General features: G+C 43.8%; 1 protein-coding gene across 4 annotated transcripts in view; it reads left to right on the plus strand.

Annotated features, from left to right (window-relative positions):
- LOC137549155 (serine/threonine-protein kinase PLK2-like) overlaps positions 1 to 20,038 on the plus strand; it is a 201,060-nt gene that overhangs the window by 159,704 nt on the left and 21,318 nt on the right. For 2 of the 4 annotated variants that reach the window (XM_068271186.1, XM_068271185.1), the window contains exon 16: positions 1,616 to 2,121. The exons of 1 other annotated variant lie outside the window; for it this stretch is intronic. In XM_068271186.1, coding sequence (XP_068127287.1) covers positions 1,616 to 1,798 — 183 coding nt within the window. In that variant the 3' untranslated portion in view covers positions 1,799 to 2,121. Of the gene's footprint in view, positions 1 to 1,615; positions 2,122 to 20,038 lie in introns of those variants that run through there. One more of the 4 variants, XR_011026787.1, reaches the window with a different exon arrangement.

Raw genomic sequence — 20,038 nt, forward strand, 5'->3', positions numbered from 1 at the left:
AGCTGCAGTGGTCTAAATGGAAAAAAGTGTCTGGTCCTTAACCTATTTTGGTTCCTGGACGTAGTTTCTACGTCCAGGAACCATGCGCGCTACCGCGCGCTCCCGCGGCCGATCGCGCGCGTGCACGCGCACTCCCGGCCGTGGATTCGGTAGCCACGGAATCAATGTATCGGGCTATGGTGCCCGATCACTGATTCCTCTCCCCCGCTGAAAAAGCGACAGCTTCTCTCAGAAGCTGTGCTTTTTCTGGCTGTTCCCTCCCCGATGCGTCACTCTAAGCGTGTGCTACGCTTAGAGTGACGTCATGTAAACAAACTCATGGCCGCCATCTTGTGGCCAAAAAGTAATACTACACCTGAAAAAAATAAAAAAATTAACACACATTTACATTATAAATCTATTGTTTACCTCCCACCCTCCCAAAACTACCCAAATAAAATGTTTACTATAAAAAAAAAAAAAAACATTACAATAAAAAAAAAAAACATGTAAATATTTACCCAAGGGTCTAAACTTTTTAAATATCAATGTAAAGATGAAATATTTCTATATTTTTTGTATTTTAAACTTGTAAATAGTGATAGATGCAAAATGGGAAAAATGCACCTTTATTTCCAAATAACATATTGTCGCCATGCATTGTGATAGGGACATAATTTTAACGGTGTAATAACCGGGACATATGGGCAAATACAATACGTGAGTTTTAATTATGGAGGCATGTATTATTTTAAAACTATAATGGCTGAAAACTGAATAATAATAATGGCAAAAAAACTAGTTCCTATTTAAAGCAAACCTGAACTGAAAACTAAAAGTCAAAATAAACATACACACATCATACTTCCTGACTCCACAGTCTACTCTTCTACTGTAACAGCTTCCTGGTCAGCACACTGTTCAACTGTGATATCGCCCACTTGAGCCATAGGAAAACATGGACATTACCTTGCATATCATCTTTCCTTTCAGTTATAACTGACAGCATTTTATTTATTTCAGTTCTGACAAAATCTTGTCAGAACTTGAAGTAATTGTTTTAGAAGAAGAAAATGTTGAGAAAATTAGCGGAACTGACAGTGAGGTAAGTATGTCGTAATAATTTGCAGGAACATGATGCGTTTAAACAATCTTACCTGATTCAGGTTCACATTAAAAAGGAACTGTAGTGAAAATGACAATGAATAAAGTCATTGCCCCCCCTCCCCCCTGTAGAGGTTTTCCATTAATAGACAACACTGATTTGGGTTAAGCTGGAAGGCAGTAATGACATACCTAAAAAGTCTGTGATTCATTTAGCAAACCTGGAATTGTCTGAGAGCAACTGCCGGGTAAAAAATTGTGGATTGAGTTAAGGTCCCCATGTCTGATCATCCGAAAGGTGCATACACACAATTTTACCATTTCAGTGTTGCACGAGAGCTTACCTACCCAATCTGTTTAATGTATTAAAAATCTGTTGGCCTTCATACTACATGGAAGTGGTACAGTTGGCCAATTAAGAGTGGATGTGTGTACACATCTTCACACTTTGCCAGCAGTCATTTTCAGTGAAAGTGTTGTTACCAGTATTTTATCTCTACTGTTTGTGAGCTTAATGCCGTCTTCTATTTAGGTGAATTTTTACCATGACCGTACCAAGATAATACTGAGCAAAGCAAAGAAAGGATATCTACTGAGTTTCATTGATCAGGACAGACAGAGCTGTACAGTGCCTCTTGCACGGCTTCATACGGCTTGTCCTCCACTTATAACCCAGAGGTTGGAATATGCTCTTCTAATGCTGCAAAACCTGTGATGAATCTAATAAGATTGCTGAAGAAAATGGAAGCTGTACATGGCCATCTGACTTCCAGATTTATGTCAGTCACAAGGAAATAATGCTCACTGGGAATGTATAGAAAATGAGCATTATAAACCGATGGCTGGTTCTGAACAATTCAGAACTTACTGCAGTGGGAGAAAGACAATTTATGCACTTTGCACCTTTGGCTGATGAAGGCTGCGAGATATATGGTAATTTTCTTAGTCAGACAGAATGTCTTATGGCACTTAATAGGATTATCAATGCTGGGATGAAAAAATGCTAGGATTCAACTCCATCGTGGGTTTAAAATGTGAAAGGGTTTTGTGTATACAAATGAAGTTGAAAATAAAAATTGTGATCACCTTAGATAAACCTGTGTTTTACAGAACACACTGTGGTCATACTAAGAGTCAGGTGCAAGTCTAGACTTATGTAGACATTATGATTATTTTCTACAGTGAATATTTTTCTAATTTGCATGTGTATGTAATGTGGAATTTACTCCTACAGTTTATTTTTTTAAGGCATACATTTTCCAATTTGAATACGAAAAACATTTGTAAGTATACCAATCTTGGGCCGTTATGTACAAGTATACCTCTTTATCTCTATACAACATGGCATATTCATAGTACAGTATATTTAACCTAAGGATGGCCATCATATCTTTGTAAGCAGTGCCGCTAATATGAGCATAGCTTGCAAAAATCTGGAAAAGGTACATTACTATGGAAAGCTTTCTAGTGAGAACATAAGGGGTCATTTAAATGCCTAGTTCAGATTATACCGATTATTTGCTTGACTTTAGGGCCTGTCTCCACTTGTCAGATTTCTGCATGAGTTGTCTGTTTTGCATTGCTGTCAATTGTTTTTCTGCATGTGAAAAAAATGCACTCAAGTGTGAAATAGCCCATTAATTAACGTTGGTTGCAGTTTTCCTGTGCAGAAAATGCTCAGAAAAACTGACGAGTGGAGACAAGTCCCTAAGACAGTTTTTAGGTTGTCTCTTAAGATTTTGAGTGATGCAGGAGCAGCAGTTTTGGTTCCAGTGAGAACATTACATGTGGGGTGGTTATCTGGGGATTAGCAAAATGATATATAGAGTAGGCCTTCCCAACCCTGTCCTCTAGTACCGCATGTTTTGCAGGAAACTGCACATACAGTATCCACAGGTGATTTACTACCTCTGAGGATTTCCACAAAACATGCACTGTTGGTGGTACATGAGAAGAGGTTTGGGAGGCCCTGATATGGAGGGACTGAATTGTTAGAAGCTTGAACGGTATCCTCGGTTTTGACAGGCAGCCAGTGGAGAGAATGACAGAAGGGGATTGCATTGTAAAAAGTCAAGCAGCAGAGTTCAGATTGGGTTAGAATAGTGCAAATCTGTTCCTTAGACAGACAGGATATAAGGGAATGGACTAGCATTTTGATATTATTTTGTACAGTGAAAGTAAATATACCATTAATTGGAGAGAATTATAAATAAATAATAATCCTAACATCTGTATAGAGCTTTTCTCATGTTGGACTCAAAGCGCTCAAGAGCTGCAGCCACTAAGGACACGCTCAAGGGGCCACTTTGCAGTGTTAGGAAGTCTCACCCAAGGACTTCTTACTGAATAGGTACTGACCCTAGCCAAGATTTGAACCCATGTCAAAGGCAGAGCCCTTAACCAGTATATTATCATAGTAGGTGGTTAGTGTACTAGGGCTTATTCACACTGTCAGGCATGAACAGTGGTAGACACAACCCTACATGTCACCCTCGACACTGCTACACAGAGATTCTAATTAGTCAGTGCCATTCATATTGAGGGTGGCATGGCACAAAAAAAGTGTATGGAAACATCATCACAATGTCCCATTCACTTTAATAACATGGGACTGTACTGCACACTATTGTGGTCAGCAGCAGTGGTGCACAGTGTGCATGCGTGAATAGGTTAGCTAAAGAAAGCTAAACTACAAAAAAAGTAAGCAGAGTAATGTTTTAAAGAAAAATTCTAAATTAGCACAAAAAAAGCAAAAGAACATGATGTCTATCTTTAAAAGGTAATATCATAACATCAAGTATACTGTATGATCCAAGAAAGCATCTCACCACTAAAAGCAAAAAAAAAAATAGGCCTGATAGTGAGAGTTGTTTGTGCTAGCAGTTATTTCAGAGTTTAGAAAGTGGAAACGTTTTTATAGTAGAAGGTAGAAAGACATGAAGAAAACATTAAGGTGGTGAAGGACACAAGATGTGAAAGCTGTCTAAATAGAAGCAAAAAAGTAGATTTAGTGTCATCAGCATGCAAAGCAAAGTTAAATAATCAGCTAGCCAAGACCAACAAGGGTATTAAGAATAATTCATCAGGAAGGGAGCAAGATGACAACTTACCTGAGAGGTATATAGAGGCTGCCATGTCAAACAGAACCAGTTGTCTGGCATCATGTTGATCTTTCATGCATCAGTAGTGTCTGAATCACACACCTGAAACAAGCATGCAGCAAATGCAGTCAAACATCTGATCTGCATGCTTGTTCAGGGTCTATGACTAAAATTATTAGAGGCAGAGGATCAGGACAGCTAGACACTTTGCATTGTTTTAAAACAAATAAATATGGCAGCCTCCATATTCCTTTCAGGTCAATTGTCCTTTAAGATGGCTTGGGAGTGGGAAACGGAAACCATCCTCGAAAAGAGTACGAAAGCCAAAAGCAAAGTTCTGGATTCCTCTAGAAAATGGAATGTGAACTTTTGAAAGGTGATCCTCAATGTTAAATGAGAGATCAAGCAGAATGACTCTTTTGTAGTTGGCAGATCAATTGACACCTTAGTGAAGGCATTTTTCAGTGATATTTAGGACAGAGAACATACTAACAGTGATCAGTGTCAGTAGAGAGATGGTGAATAAAGTCAGTATTACTATGTTGTTCAAGTAGTTTATACAAGAATGGGAGGAGTCATACCTGTAGTTAGAGAGGGCTGCTCCCACCCATCTCTTGTGTATAGAACTGAATGTAAATGAGTTCAGCAGTGGACTGTACAGCTACAGAAACAAATGTACACTGCCCTTTGCGACCACTTTCAGAAATGTTTTCTACTGTAATGTTAGGAAATGTAGGTTGGCCTGTTGTTCTTCTTCCTACTTAGGAAGTCAAAATGATCACTAATGATTAACTCACATACCAGTTAAATCCAGACAAGACAAGAAACACGTTTTGCTGCATTTCCAAGCAGTCTCCCATGAAAATAATATATATATGTGGTCTACCACTTTCCTTCAGTCACTGTTTATATTCACTTATCTCAGGTTTGGGTTAAGTTTGGCACACTAATGGCTGGGACCCACTTGCAGCGTGTTTGCCAGCATTTAAACGCTCTCATATTCACTTAAAAGAGAATTGCAGCGATTTTGCTCAGATTCTCATTCAAGTGGATGAGAGAATGCTTATCAAAGTGCCAAAGCTAGCTAAAACCCAGGCCTGAGTAAATAACTCAGATGGGTTCATTGTGAAAGGCACTCACCATTAAATGAGGTTCAGCCCACTGTATTTTCAAAAAAGTTAAAGGAACATTTAAAAGGGACCCTGAACAGTATATAAAAAAGAAATCGTTACTTACCTGGTGCTCCCTCCAGCCCACCGAGGGCTGTGAGGTCCCCCGGCGTCCTCCTGGCTCCTCTCCTGGGCTCGCTGGCGACTTTATTACCAGCGACACCCGGGCCGAGTGTCAGCTCAGCACTTCCGGACCGGTGACGCACCCCGTCATCATGGCGGCCAGCGTGACGACATGATGCGTCACAAGTGAGGAAGTGTTGGGCCGACACTCGGCCCGTGTGGCGCCCGTAATGAAGTCGCCAGCGGGACTGGGAGAGGAGCCGGGACGATGCCGGGGGACCTTGCGGCCTATGGTGGGCTGGTGGAAGCCCCAGGTAAATACCGATTTCATTTTTATATAGTGTTCAGGGTCCCTTTAAGGTTTGAAATCTGTTATTGTACTGGTTTCATGATGCAAGCCTGGATATAGGAGCAGGGGGAAGCATATAACAAAAACACAAGCTTAACAGATATATAGAATACAATGCAATAGAGTGAAGAGGCAGCACACTACTGGCTTTGCTGGTTAGAGCATTTATTTGAGAGCGACACAGCAGAACACTACGTTACGAACCATCACAGTCCTTCCTCAGGTGTATACATACACTACATGTTACATGTAACTACTTGTTACGAACCATCACAGTCCTTCCTCAGGTGTATGTATACACTACATGTTACATGTAACTACATGTTATGAACCATCATGGTCCTTCTTTGGATGTATGTATATACACTACATGTTACATGTAACTACATGTTATGAACCATCATGGTCCTTCTTTGGATGTATGTATATACACTACATGTTACATGTAACTACATGTTATGAACCATCATGGTCCTTCTTTGGATGTATGTATATACACTACATGTTACATGTAACTACATGTTATGAACCATCACAGTCCTTCCTCATCTCCCGCCTAGTCCTTAATCATCTCCCGCCTAGACTACTGCAACACCCTGCTCTGTGGCCTACCAAAAAACAGGCTAGCTCCTCTCCAATCCCTTCTAAATGCAGCGGCCCGCCTCATTCACCTTTCCACACGCTCTTCCGATGCAGCCCCACTGTGCCGTTCTCTCCACTGGTTACCCATTACCCAGAGGATCCAGTTCAAACTCCTGACTCTAACATACAAAGCCCTCCACGAGTTGTCTCCTCCATACATCTCCTCACTAATCTCAAGATATTGTCCCTCCCGCAACCTTCGCTCCTCCCAAGAAATTCTCCTGGCCTCTAAGCTGATCACCTCCTCTCATGCTCGCATCCAGGACTTTACACGAGCATCAGCCCTTATCTGGAACTCTCTTCCACAGCCTGTACGTCATGCTCCAAACCTGGACATCTTCAAACGCACTCTTAAAACACACCTTTTCAGACAAGCTTATAACATTCTATAGCCCTTTATTTACTTATTTGTCACAATGTAATCAGAGGCAAAGAATCACTGCCTCATCCATCCTCCACCCCCTTACCTAGTGTGTCTCCCACTACCCATTAGATTGTAAGCTCGCAAGGGCAGGGTCATCCTCCTAATGTTTACTGTTTTTGTAACAATACTTGTGCTGCTTGGAACTCTGCTGTATATTTGTTAGTTGTATCTATGTTCCCCTTGTCGTCTTATTGTGCTTTGTAAAGCGCTGCGGAATATGTTGGCGCTATATAAATAAAAAAAAATAATAAATAATAAAATAATGTATACACTACATGTTACATGTAACTACCTGTTATGAATGTATGTATACACCTGAGGAAGGACCATTTTGGTTCGCAACATGTAGGGTTCTGCTGTGCCGCTCTCAAACATATGCTCTAACCAGCAAAGCCAGTAGTGTGCTGCCTCTTCACTCTATTGCATTGTTGTTTACTCAGGGAGGTGACCTGAGAGAGTTGTAGCACCGGCAATTCAGTGAATATTTTTCCTGTCAGTGTCAGTGTTCCAGTTTTTCACTTTGGAAATAGAATACAATGGCCTGTATTCAATTTATATTTTCTCCTAGGTTATATTTCTAGGCTTTAGCAATAAAATGCCCTTTAAGCCACCAGCAAGCAAGAGGAGTTACTGTATTTTAAAGAGAAGATGAAAAAATAAAACAGGAGAAAAATTGAACTGAATAAGGCCCATGTAATACCTAAATAAAACCCTTGAATTTTTGTTAGCCTGTATATAGTTAGGTCCGTAAATATTTGGAATGAGACAACTTTTTTCTCATTTTGGTTCTGTATATTACCACAATGCATTTTAAATGAAACAACTCAGATGCAGTGCAAACTTTCAGCTTTAATTCAGGGGGTGAAGAAATTGATTTCATAAAAATATGAGGCAACTAAAGCTTTTTTAAACACAATCCCTTCAAAAGTATTGGAAAAATGAAAGTGGAACTGGAATTATAATGTTAATTTCTAATACTTGGTTGAAAACCCTTTGCTGGCAATGGCAGCCTATAGTCTTGAACTCATGTAAATCACCAGATGCTGGGTTTCCTCTGCTAGGCCTTTACTTCAGCTGCTTTCAGTTGCTCTTTGTTTGTGGGCCTTTCTGTCTGAAGTTTAGTCTTCAACAAGTGAAATGCATGCTCAATTGGGTTAAGATCAGAATTTTCCACTTTTTACTTTAATAAACGCCTGAGTTGCTTTCACTGTATGTTTTTTGGGCATTTTGCATCTGTATCATAAAATGCTGCCCAATCAATTTGACTGCATTTAGCTATATTTGAGCACAGTATGTCTCTGAACACCTCAGAAATCATCTGGCTGCTTCTGTCCTGTGTCACATCATCAATAAACACTAATGTCCCAGTTCCACTGGCAGCCATGCACACCCAAGCCATCACACTGCCTCCACCGTGTTTTACAGATGATGTGGTATGCTTTGGATAATGAGCTGTTCCTTGCCTTCTCCATACTTTTTTCTTGCCATCATTCTGGTAGAGATTAATCTTGGTTTCATCTGCCCCACATTTTTTCCAGACCTGTGCTGGCTTTTTTAGATGTTATTTTACCAAACTAGCCTTTATATTGTTGAGCCTTATGTTGAGTGGCTTGCACCTTGCAGTGCACACTCTGTATTTACTTTCATGCAGTCATCTCTTTATCGTAGACCTGGATATCAATACGCCTACTCCCTGGAGAGTGTTTCTCTTCACCATTGAAAAGATTTTGTGATCATCCACCACTGCTGTCTTTCATGGACTTCCCGGTCTTTTTGCGTTGCTGAGTTCACCAGTGGCTGCTTTCTCTTTCTCAGGGTGTACTAAACTGTAGATTTTGCCACTTGTAATATTGTAGTAATTTCTCAGATGGGCTTTTTCTGTTTTCACAGCTTAAAGGAATCATCAGTCAAAAAACCCCTCCCCCACTTATCCGGGGCTTCCTCCAGCCCTTTGCAGCTGACCTCCCATGCCGCAGCTCCGCTCTCAGCCACTGGCCCAGGGTCTCCGCCGGTGCAGAGGGTGACCTCAAGGTCGTCTCTACTGCGCCTACGCAGTTGTCAATCCAGCCCACATTGCCTATGGTGTACTGCGCCTGCATAGTACACCGTGGACAAAGTGGACTTGATTGACAGCAGTGATAAGGAAGTTGGTCTCTGCACCGGCAGGGACCCTGAGCCGGCAGCAGAGAGCAGAGCTGGGGTGTGGGACATGTCAGCTGCAAGGGGGTGGGGGGAGGTGCCTGATGACTCCTCTAAGGATGGCTTCTTTCACCTGCATGGAGAGCTCCTTTGACTGTATGTTGTGTGTTCACAGCAAAATCTGCCAAATGCAAGCATCACACCTCAAATCAACTTCAGGCCTTTTATCTGCTTAATTGATGGCAACAACGGACTTGCCCACATCTGCCCATGAAAAAAAATGAAAAGTGTTAAAAAAAAAAGTTGCCTCACATTTTTATGCAATCATTCTGTTCACCCCACTGAATTAAAACTGAAAGTCTGCACTTCAGCTGCATCTGAGGCGTTTCATTTAAAATTCATTGTGGCAAAGTACAGAACCAAATTTTAGAAAACGTAGTCTCTGTTTATGGACCTCATTGTAACTATTTCGGTTGAGGGTTATAGAACAATCTTTGCTAACACTTAACACATGTTTGTCAGAGGATTTTGCAGCACTCTACATTAATTCAGGCCAATAATGTATTTTCCACTATAGTATCTTCCACATAGCTGCTCTGACCAAAAAAAATAAAATAAAAACAAGAGGTGCTCTTGCTTGGCAATATACTATATAGTGATGTGAAAAACTATTTGCCCCCTTCCTGATTTCTTATTATTTTGCATGTTTGTCACACTTAAATGTTTCTGCTCATCAAAAACCGTTAACTATTAGTCAAAGATAACATAATTGAACACAAAATGCAGTTTTAAATGATGGTTTTTATTATTTAGTGAGAAAAAAACCTCCAAATCTACATGGCCCTGTGTGAAAAAGTGATTGCCTCCCTTGTTAAAAAATAACTTAACTGTGGTTTATCACACCTGAGTTAAATGTCTGTAGTCACCCCCAGGCCTGATTACTGCCACACCTGTTTCAATCAAGAAATCACTTAAATAGGAGCTATCTGACACAGAGAAGTAGACCAAAAGCACCTCAAAAGCTAGACATCATGCCAAGATCCAAAGAAATTCAGGAACAAATGAGAACAAATGTAATTGAGATCTATCAGTCTGGTAAAGGTTATAAAGCCATTTCTAAAGCTTTGGGACTCCAGCGAACCATAGTGAGAGCCATTATCCACAAATGGCTAAAACATGGAACAGTGATGAACCTTCCCAGGAGTGGCCGGCCGACCAAAATTACCCCAAGAGCGCAGAGAAAACTCATCCGAGTGGCCACAAAAGTCCCCAGGACAACATCTAAAGAACTGCAGGCCTCACTTGCCTCAATTAAGGTCAGTGTTCACGACTCCACCATAAGAAAGAGACTGGGCAAAAACGGCCTGCATGGCAGATATCCAAGGCGCAAACCACTTTTAAGCAAAAAGAACATTAAGGCTCGTCTCAATTTTGCTAAAAAACATCTCAATGATTGCCAAGACTTTTGGGGAAAATACCTTGTGGACCGACGAGACAAAAGTTGAACTTTTTGGAAGGTACGTGTCCCGTTACATCTGGCGTAGAAGTAACACAGCATTTCAGCAAAAGAACATCATACCAACAGTAAAATATGGTGGTGGTAGTGTGATGGTCTGGGGTTGTTTTTCTGCTTCAGGACCTGGAAGGCTTGCTGTGATAGATGGAACCATGAATTCTACGGTCTCCCAAAAAATCCTGAAGGAGAATGTCCGGCCATCTGTTCATCAACTCAAGCTGAAGCGATCTTGGGTACTGCAGCAGGACAATGACCCAAAACACACCAGCACCTCTGAATGGCTGAAGAAAAGCAAAATGAAGACTTTGGAGTGGCCTAGTCAAAGTCCTGACCTAAATCCTATTGAGATGTTGTGGCATGACCTTATAAAGGCGGTTCATGCTAGAAAGCCCTCAAATAAAGCTGAATTACAACAATTCTGACAACACAATTTTTGCCTCTTTGGTAGGATATAAAACGTAACTTTTAATAAATAAAGATATAAAATACACCCAGAGCTGGCTGTCTTAATTACAAACTCATAACTTATGAACTAGGGGTCTATAATAAGCAACACTGGAAAGATTACTTCCCCCCCTTACAGTTCATATCATCAATAATAAATTACACAAAACCCCCACCAAAATAACCCAACATGTTTCACTTCCTAGCGGAAGCTTTTTCAAGGGAACAAAGTGAAGTGCAAAAGTGCATTGGTGCTAAGGTGCAATATTATTAAAACAAAGAAAGTAACATGAGTCAAACAGCGTGTCCGCTCATGACAGCAGCCAGTCGGCGGACACGCTGTTTGACTCATGTTACTTTCTTTGTTTTAATAATATTGCACCTTAGCACCAATGCACTTTTGCACTTCACTTTGTTCCCTTGAAAAAGCTTCCGCTAGGAAGTGAAACATGTTGGGTTATTTTGGTGGGGGTTTTGTGTAATTTATTATTGATGATATGAACTGTAAGGGGGGGAAGTAATCTTTCCAGTGTTGCTTATTATAGACCCCTAGTTCATAAGTTATGAGTTTGTAATTAAGACAGCCAGCTCTGGGTGTATTTTATATCTTTATTTATTAAAAGTTACGTTTTATATCCTACCAAAGAGGCAAAAATTGTGTTGTTAGTTTAAGTAATCAGGTGTTTGTGAATACTTACAACAATTCTGCAAAGATGAGTGGGCCAAAATTCCTCCAGAGCTGTGATAAACAGCGGAAAAGCCGCCGCATGTTCTGCCAGCAAGGCGGCTGATTCCGCGTCTGATGCGGCGGTTTGTCCGCGTCAGCAGACGTCTGGTTTGTCTGGAGCTGGTGGTGCCCATGGGCAGAGTGGCGTGGGGGCCGCCGCATGTTCTGACGGCAAAGCGGCGGATTCCGCGTTCAGTGCGGCGGGTTCCCCGCCACATGCGTCTGGGTTAGCTGGACCTAGTAGTGCACACAGATGGAGAGCTGCGCGCGCGCCGCTAGACAGGCTCTTAATACCAATAGGAGGAAGATCAGCTGATCGGGACGGTCAGCTGATTTCTGCTCGGCTATTGATTGGTTGATGAGAGCTGGGCGGCGATGTGGGGTGCTTTACTATATATATCTCTTGCTGTTCAGTTGCTGGTTGTCTGGCGTTGCGAATGCTTATGTGTTAGCACTCAGACCTTAGTCAGATCTTTCAGTGTGGTGGAACCAGGAGGACCTGGGAATCCACACTTAGCCAGTTACTGTATATCATCTGTGTTATTCTGTAGCATAGTTCCAGGGTGTTGAGATCACGGCCCTCACACCCCAGACTAGGAATACTGTATACCATCTGTGTTATTCTCTAGCATAGTTCCAGGGTGTTGAGATCACGGACCTCACACCTCAGACTAGGCCTTGTTCTGATATCTGTTATGACCTGTAGCTTTCCTGACTATTCTTCTGATCTCTGATTTGGTACTTTGCATATCTGATACTCTGTTGCCGACCCGGCCTGTCTGACCTTCTGGCTGTCACCCTCCGCAGGGTGTCCAGCCTTTCCGCAGGGGTCCCCTGCTCTTCAGAGGGGACACTGCTCCTTATTAGTCAGGGACTCCCTCTCCAGGTGTCCTTGACTGCAGTAGAGTCTTCTCTACTTATTGGACCACCTGCTACCCCGGTGGTCCAAAGGTTACTGTTGCACCAAAACACTTTCACGCTCTGGTGTCTAGAGGTTAGTCATATTTGATTATTGGCGATTCTGCAGATCCCCAATAATCAGGTATATCTGTATTCTTGGGGATACTGCAGATCGCCAAGAATCAGATTCTCTCTCTGGTTGCTGACACCCATCGTTACAGAACGCCAGACCAAAACAATATGGACGCACTTAGCACTCGTCTGGACACACTCACCACCTCGGTGGAAAATCTCATCAGAGTGATGGACGGTCAGCAGGCCCAGATCTCTGCCTTATCTGGGTCACTGCAAGTCCTTCAGACGACTGTAAATTCAGTGCGATCCCCTCCAGTCACAGACTTAAGAATGTCTGTACCTGAAAAGTTTTCTGGCCATAGATCTGACTTTCAGAATTTTAAGAATCGTGTAATGTCATATTTTGAATTGAGGCCTAATTTGTCAGGGACAGAGGCACAGAGGATTACTTTTATTAAGACTTTACTCTCAGGGGATGCTCAAACCTGGGCGTATAATTTACCAACAGGGCATGAAGCACTTAGGTCAGTTGAAGAGTTCTTCAAGTCCATGGCCATAATTTATGACGACCCAGACATTGCTTCTACCTCTGAGCGGAAACTAAAAACCTTGCGTCAAGGCAAGGATCCAGTGGAGGTTTATGCGGCTGAGTTCAGGAAGTGGTCAGTGTCGGCTAGGTGGGGGGCTTTTGCACTACTGGATTGTTTCTTATCGGGGTTATCAGACGCAGTTTCTGGACTGATGTTGGGATACCCTGAACCTGAAACACTTGAGGAAGCAATCACTCTAGCAGTATGTATTGATCGACGGTTACGATACCAAAAGCAAACCCGTGGTAGGGACAGGGTTAGGTATGTCTCTTATGCCACTTCTCCACCTGCCTCACCGCCACCTGAGCCAATGCAGATTGGTCACTCCAAATTAACTCGTTCAGAGAGGAATCTTGGGAATACTGAGCAGCTTTGTCTATACTGTGCAGAGGAGGGTCATATAGTGCGGAATTGTCCCAAGAAGTCGGGAAACGCTGCCGCCTAGGTGTAGTCAGAGGTAATACCCTGGGCGCGCAGTCTTTACCGCTACATAACGATCGTCTGTTACTCCCTTGTTCGGTTATATGGGAGGGTCAGACTGCTTCCACGGAAGCCTTTGTTGATTCTGGTTCAGCAGCTAATTTGATCGATTACGAGTTTGCAAAGAAATTGGGTATACCCATGCTTCCCTTGAATCAACCTATCTTGGTCACTGCGGTAGATTACTCTCCTCTGCAGAGTAAACGCCCCTTGTCCCGCACTCCTAATGTGCATATCAAGATTGGGGTATTACATGGGGAGAGTCTGAAATTTCTGGTCTTGCATATGGCAACCTCTACCGTCATTCTTGGCATGCCCTGGTTACAAATTCACTCACCTCAGATAGACTGGGGGTCAGGTCAGCTAACGAGCTGGTCGTCCCATTGTGATCATCATTGTTTAGCGAAAGTAACCATGGGTAATACCAACATTCAGGTTGAAGGTGTACCGAGACAATACGAAGAATTTGCAGATGTCTTTTGTCCAAAGTCTGCAGACAAACTTCCCCCCTCATCGCGCCTTTGATTGTTCTATCGATCTGAGATCTGGTTGTATGCCGCCCAGGGTTCATCTTTTTAACCCTATCTGGGCTGGAGAAACTAGCTATGCAGGAATACATCAGGGAAAACTTGGCGAAAGGGTTCATACGTCCCTCTCGGTCACCAGCAGAGGCAGGGGTTTTTTTTTGTCAAGAAAAAGGACGGAGGTCTCCACCCTTGTATTGATTACAGAGGGCTGAATAAGATCACTGTAAAAAAAAAACGCTACCCTTTACCATTGATTGACGATTTGTTCACACAGTGTAACGATCGGTGAAGCACAGAGAGGATCTGATTACCGGTGATCTGCAGTATCACTGGGAATACAGATATATACCAGATTATAAGTGATATGCAGTCTCACCGATAATCCGATATACTAGCTAACCTCTGTTCACCTGAGTAGAGTGTAGTGTTTGGTGTAACAGTAACACTTTGAGGACTAGGCCTCAGTGCAGCAAGGAGTACTGCACAAATTCCTTCTGCAGACCTGAGCTCTCCAAGACGGGAGGAGTCAGACTGACAGTAGGAAGGATGTCTGGAAGTGACCCTCAGGAGGAAGGGTCGCTAACAGAGCGAGGAACCGCCTCTAACGGTAAGGTCGGTTCTCGAGGTCGGACAAGCCAGGTCGTACACACACGGACAGATAAAGTACAAGATCAGGAGGCAAAGGCGGAGTCTAAGTACAGGCAGGGTACGGTAACGGGGTATCAGAATATCGAGGTACAGAATCAGGAGGCTGAGGCGGAGTCTAGAAACGAGTCGGGGTTCGGCAACAGGGTATCAGAAATATCGAGGTACAAGATCAGAGTTCAGAAGGGTAGTCAAGGCAGGCAAAAGTCATAACAGATAAGCACAATCAAACTAGTACTTTAAGCTATCAACAAAATCTAGCTAAGTGTAGGATTACAGCTCCAGCTGGTCCCGGCACACTTGCGGATCTGACTATGGATCTGGGTGCTTCCACATATGTGATCGCACGCCAGACAAAGAGCAAGTGAACAACCAGCAGTATATATACTCTAGGACCTTTTCAGGACCTCCCTAATTGCTGGTCCAATGAGAGCAGTGGAATTTGTCAGCTGACCCAGCTGGTCAGCCGACTCCCTTCTAACTGCTATTTAAACTCTGCCTCTGTGCTCGCGCGCGTGTAAGTCTGAATCTTGGTGGACTATCAGACCCAGCCACACCAGTACTGTCATGCAATGTATCTGGTGCGGGGGCCGCCTCTGATGCGGATTCCGCTGTTACCAATGCGGATTCCGCCGTTACCAATGCGGATTCCGCCGCACTGCCTATGCGGCATGCGGCGTTCTTTCCGCGTTGTGACGCCATGCTGGACGCGGAAACAGCCGCCTCACTTCGAGAGACGGCGGCCTTTCCGCGTTTCCTCACACACAGGTGACCAATGCCAAGATTTTTTCCAAGCTAGATCTCAGGGGTGCATACAATCTGGTTCGCATCAGAGATGGTGACGAATGGAAGACGGCCTTTAACACACCTCCACCTGCCTCAGGCATTACGAATACTTGGTGATGCCCTTCGGGTCGTGTAATGCGCCAGCCGTCTTCCAGGAGTTAATTAATGAGGTGTTCAGGGAAGTGTTGGGGAAGTTTGTTCTGGTATACTTGGACGATATACTGATCTTTTCGTCCAATCTTGCTGAACATCGCAGGCATGTCAGATGGGTATTAGAGAGGTTACGACAGAATCAGCTGTATGCCAAACTAGAGAAATGCCTCTTTGAGGTAGAGTCAGTAGCCTTCCTGGGTTACATCATCTCCACTTCTGGTCTTTCGATGGATCCAGGGAAGGTTTTCGCTGTCCTGGAGTGGCCTCAGCCCGTGGGGCTGAAGGCACTCCAGAGGTTCCTAGGGTTTGCCAATTACTACAGAAGGTTTATTAAAGGCTACTCTACCATCATCTCTCCTCTCACCAGTCTCACCAAAAAAGGGGCTGATACTCATCATTGGTCACCTGAGGCTCATGCCGCCTTCTCGACTGTTTTGTTCTGCCCCAATACTTAGACATGTTGATGTCACCTTTCCTTTCATCGTGGAGGTTGATGCCTAGGAGGTGGGGGTAGGAGCAGTGTTGTCACAGAGGTCAGGATTGCAGGGCAAGCTGCACCCATGCGCTTACTTTTCTCGCAGATTTTCACCTGCCGAGAAAAATTATGACATCGGCAACCGGGAGCTCCTGGCCATCAAGTTAGCTTTTGAGGAATGGAGACACTGGCTGGAGGGTGCAGAACATGTTATCACAGTTTACACAGACCACAAGAATTTGGAGTATATCGAGGGGGCTAAGAGACTCAGCCCTCGCCAGGCCCGGTGGTCCGTTTTTTGCAAGATTTAGATTTATAATCACATATACTCCCAGAAGCAAGAATGTCAAGGCCGATGCGCTCTCTAGGTGTTTTGAACCCGAGTCAGTGCAGTCCGCTGTTCCTGAGACTATCCTGCCTCCAAAGGTAGTCCTAGCAGCCACTGAGACTTGGAGAGATTGGTCAACCACTTTGAGTCCTTACCAACAGGATGTTCCAGAGGGGAAACCAGAGGGGGTCATGTTTGTGCCACTGCCCTTTCGCTTACAAATTCTTTAGTTTTTTCATTCTCACAAGAATGCTGGTCATCCTGGAGCCACCAGAACTCAGGATCTACTGGCTAGATGTGCCTGGTGGCCTAGTTTAGCTTCTGATTGGATGGAATTTGTAAGAGAGTGCTCGATCTGTGCGAGGAGTAAGCCCTCTCGCCAGGCGCCCGTGGGCACGTTACAGTCCTTACCAGTCCCCAATGAACCCTGGACTCATATTTCCATGGATTTTGTGGATGAACTCCCTCGGTCTGAAGGCAAGTCGGTCATTTGGGTGGTAGTTGATCGTTTCAGTAAGATGGCACACATTGTCCCTCTGAAAGGACTCCCCTCGGCCCAGGAATTGGCTGATCTCTTCATCCAGCACATCTTCCGGCTGCATGGCATTCCGGAAAATGTAGTGTCAGATCGGGGAGTCCAATTTGTTTCAAAATTTTAGAGGGCCTTTTGCCATCAATTAGACATGGAACTCGCATTTTCATCAGGCTACCACCCTCAGACCAACGGCCAGACCGAGAGAGTTAACCAATCTCTGGAACAATTTCTCAGGTGCTATGTTGCTGATGCACAGACTGATTGAGTGAAGTTTTTGCCATTCGCAGAGTTTACGCACAATAATCTGAAGAGCTTTTCTTCTGGGTATTCCCCTTTCCAGGTGGTGTCTGGTAGATCACCTAAATTTGCTCCCCTGCCAGTCGCATCCACTCCTTTTCCAGCTCTGGAGGACTGGCAGAGGGCCCTGAAAGAGGAACCTAGGGAAAGCCTTCCAAACCCAAAAGAAGCAGGCAGATAAACATCGGTCTGTAGAGTGGAGATTCTCCCCAGGAGATCTGGTGTGGGTATCTACTCGTCATCTGGCCTTGAAACAATTGTCACCCAAGTTAGGTCCTAAATTTATAGGACCATTTCCAGGGGCCAAGAAAGTTAATAGTGTCACATATGCTGTTGATCTCCCAGCCATTATGAAAGGTGTGAGATCATTCCATGTGTCCCTGTTGAAACCAGCTGTACAGGTGGACTCCTCTCCCCCCCCCTCCTGTGTTGGTGGATGACCAACCAGAGTATGAGATTGAAAAGATTCTGGATTCTCGCCTGGTACAGAATTCCGTGCAGTATCTGGTCCACTGGAAAGGATATGGCATAGAGGAGAGATCTTGGGTGCCAGATTGCCGCATGCATGCGGAGGTTTTGAAGAAAGAGTTCCATGATTCACATCCTGGAAAGCGTGGTGGAAGGTGTCCGGAGTCCACTCCTCGTAGGGGGGTACTGTGATAAACAGCGGAAAAGCCGCCGCATGTTCTGGCAGCAAGGTTGGCTGATTCCGTGTCTAATGCGTCTGGTTTGTCTGGAGCTGGTGGTGCCCATGGGCAGAGTGGCATGGGGGCCGCCGCATGTTCTGACGGCAAAGCGGCGGATTCCGTGTTCAGTGCGGCGGGTTCCCAGCAACAACATGCATCTGGGTTAGCTGGACCTAGTAGCGCACACAGATGGAGAGCTACGCACGCGCACGCGCCGCTAGACAGGCTCTTTATACCAATAGGAGGAAGATCAGCTGATCGGGACGGTCAGCTGATTTCTGCTCGGCTATTGATTGGTTGATGAGAGCTGGGCGGCGCTGTGGGGTGCTTTACTATATATATCTCTTGCTGTTCAGTTGCTGGTTGTCTGGCGTTGCGAATGCTTATGTGTTAGCACTCAGACCTTAGTCAGATCTTTCAGTGTGGTGGAACCAGGAGGACCTGGGAATCCACACTTAGCCAGTTACTGTATATCATCTGTGTTATTCTGTAGCATAGTTCCAGGGTGTTGAGATCACAGCCCTCACACCCCAGACTAGGAATACTGTATACCATCTGTGTTATTCTCTAGCATAGTTCCAGGGTGTTGAGATCACGGCCCTCACACCCCAGACTAGGAATACTGTATACCATCTGTGTTATTCTGTAGCATAGTTCCAGGGTGTTGAGATCACGGCCCTCACACCCCAGACTAGGAATACTGTATACCATCTGTGTTATTCTCTAGCATAGTTCCAGGGTGTTGAGATCACGGACCTCACACCTCAGACTAGGCCTTGTTCTGATATCTGTTATGACCTGTAGCTTTCCTGACTATTCTTCTGATCTCTGATTTGGTACTTTGCATATCTGATACTCTGTTGCCGACCCGGCCTGTCTGACCTTCTGGCTGTCACCCTCCGCAGGGTGTCCAGCCTTTCCGCAGGGGTCCCCTGCTCTTCAGAGGGGACACTGCTCCTTATTAGTCAGGGACTCCCTCTCCAGGTGTCCTTGACTGCAGTAGAGTCTTCTCTACTTATTGGACCACCTGCTACCCCGGTGGTCCAAAGGTTACTGTTGCACCAAAACACTTTCACGCTCTGGTGTCTAGAGGTTAGTCATATTTGATTATTGGCGATTCTGCAGATCCCCAATAATCAGGTATATCTGTATTCTTGGGGATACTGCAGATCGCCAAGAATCAGATTCTCTCTCTGGTTGCTGACACCCATCGTTACAAGAGCGCTGTAAAAGACTTGTTGCAAGTTATCGCAAACGCTTGATTGCAGTTATTGCTGCAAGGGTGGCCCAACCAGTTATTAGGTTCAGGGGACAATTTCTTTTTCACACAGGGCCATGTAGGCTTGGAGTTTTTTTCCTCACTAAATAATAAAAACAATCATTTATAACTGCATTTTGTGTTCAATCATGTTATCTTTGACTAATAGTTAACGGTTTTTGATGAGCAGAAACATTTAAGTATGACAAACATGCAAAAGAATAAGAAATCAGGAAGGGGCAAATAGTTTTTCACATCACCGTAATTATACTCACAGTAAACAAAAGTGCAATGTAATGCTCTCTCAGGTGTACAGAAAATGAATACCACAGCGAAAGAGAAAAAAAAAAGTAATAAAAAAAATATTACGGTATGTATTTTTTGTACATGGAGACAATTTTGTTTGCATGTATGAAAATGTGTACCTTGAGTCTTTGTAAGTTGGGGACTGCCTGTATATGAACTCTGTGATCTGGGTATACCTGAGGAAGTGCATTGAGCTTAAGATATTGTGTCCTTCATTTAGAATACAGAATATTGCCAGCTCCTTTCTTTTTCACAAGTAAAATCATTAAACTCCAAGAGAATATAGTCCTATTATAAGAGGAGTATGGATATGTTGTATGCAGTTGGGGAAGTAAACTCA

The sequence above is a fragment of the Hyperolius riggenbachi genome, chromosome 1 (assembly GCF_040937935.1).
Source record: "Hyperolius riggenbachi isolate aHypRig1 chromosome 1, aHypRig1.pri, whole genome shotgun sequence".
In the NCBI taxonomy this organism is placed as follows: Eukaryota; Metazoa; Chordata; class Amphibia; order Anura; family Hyperoliidae; genus Hyperolius; species Hyperolius riggenbachi.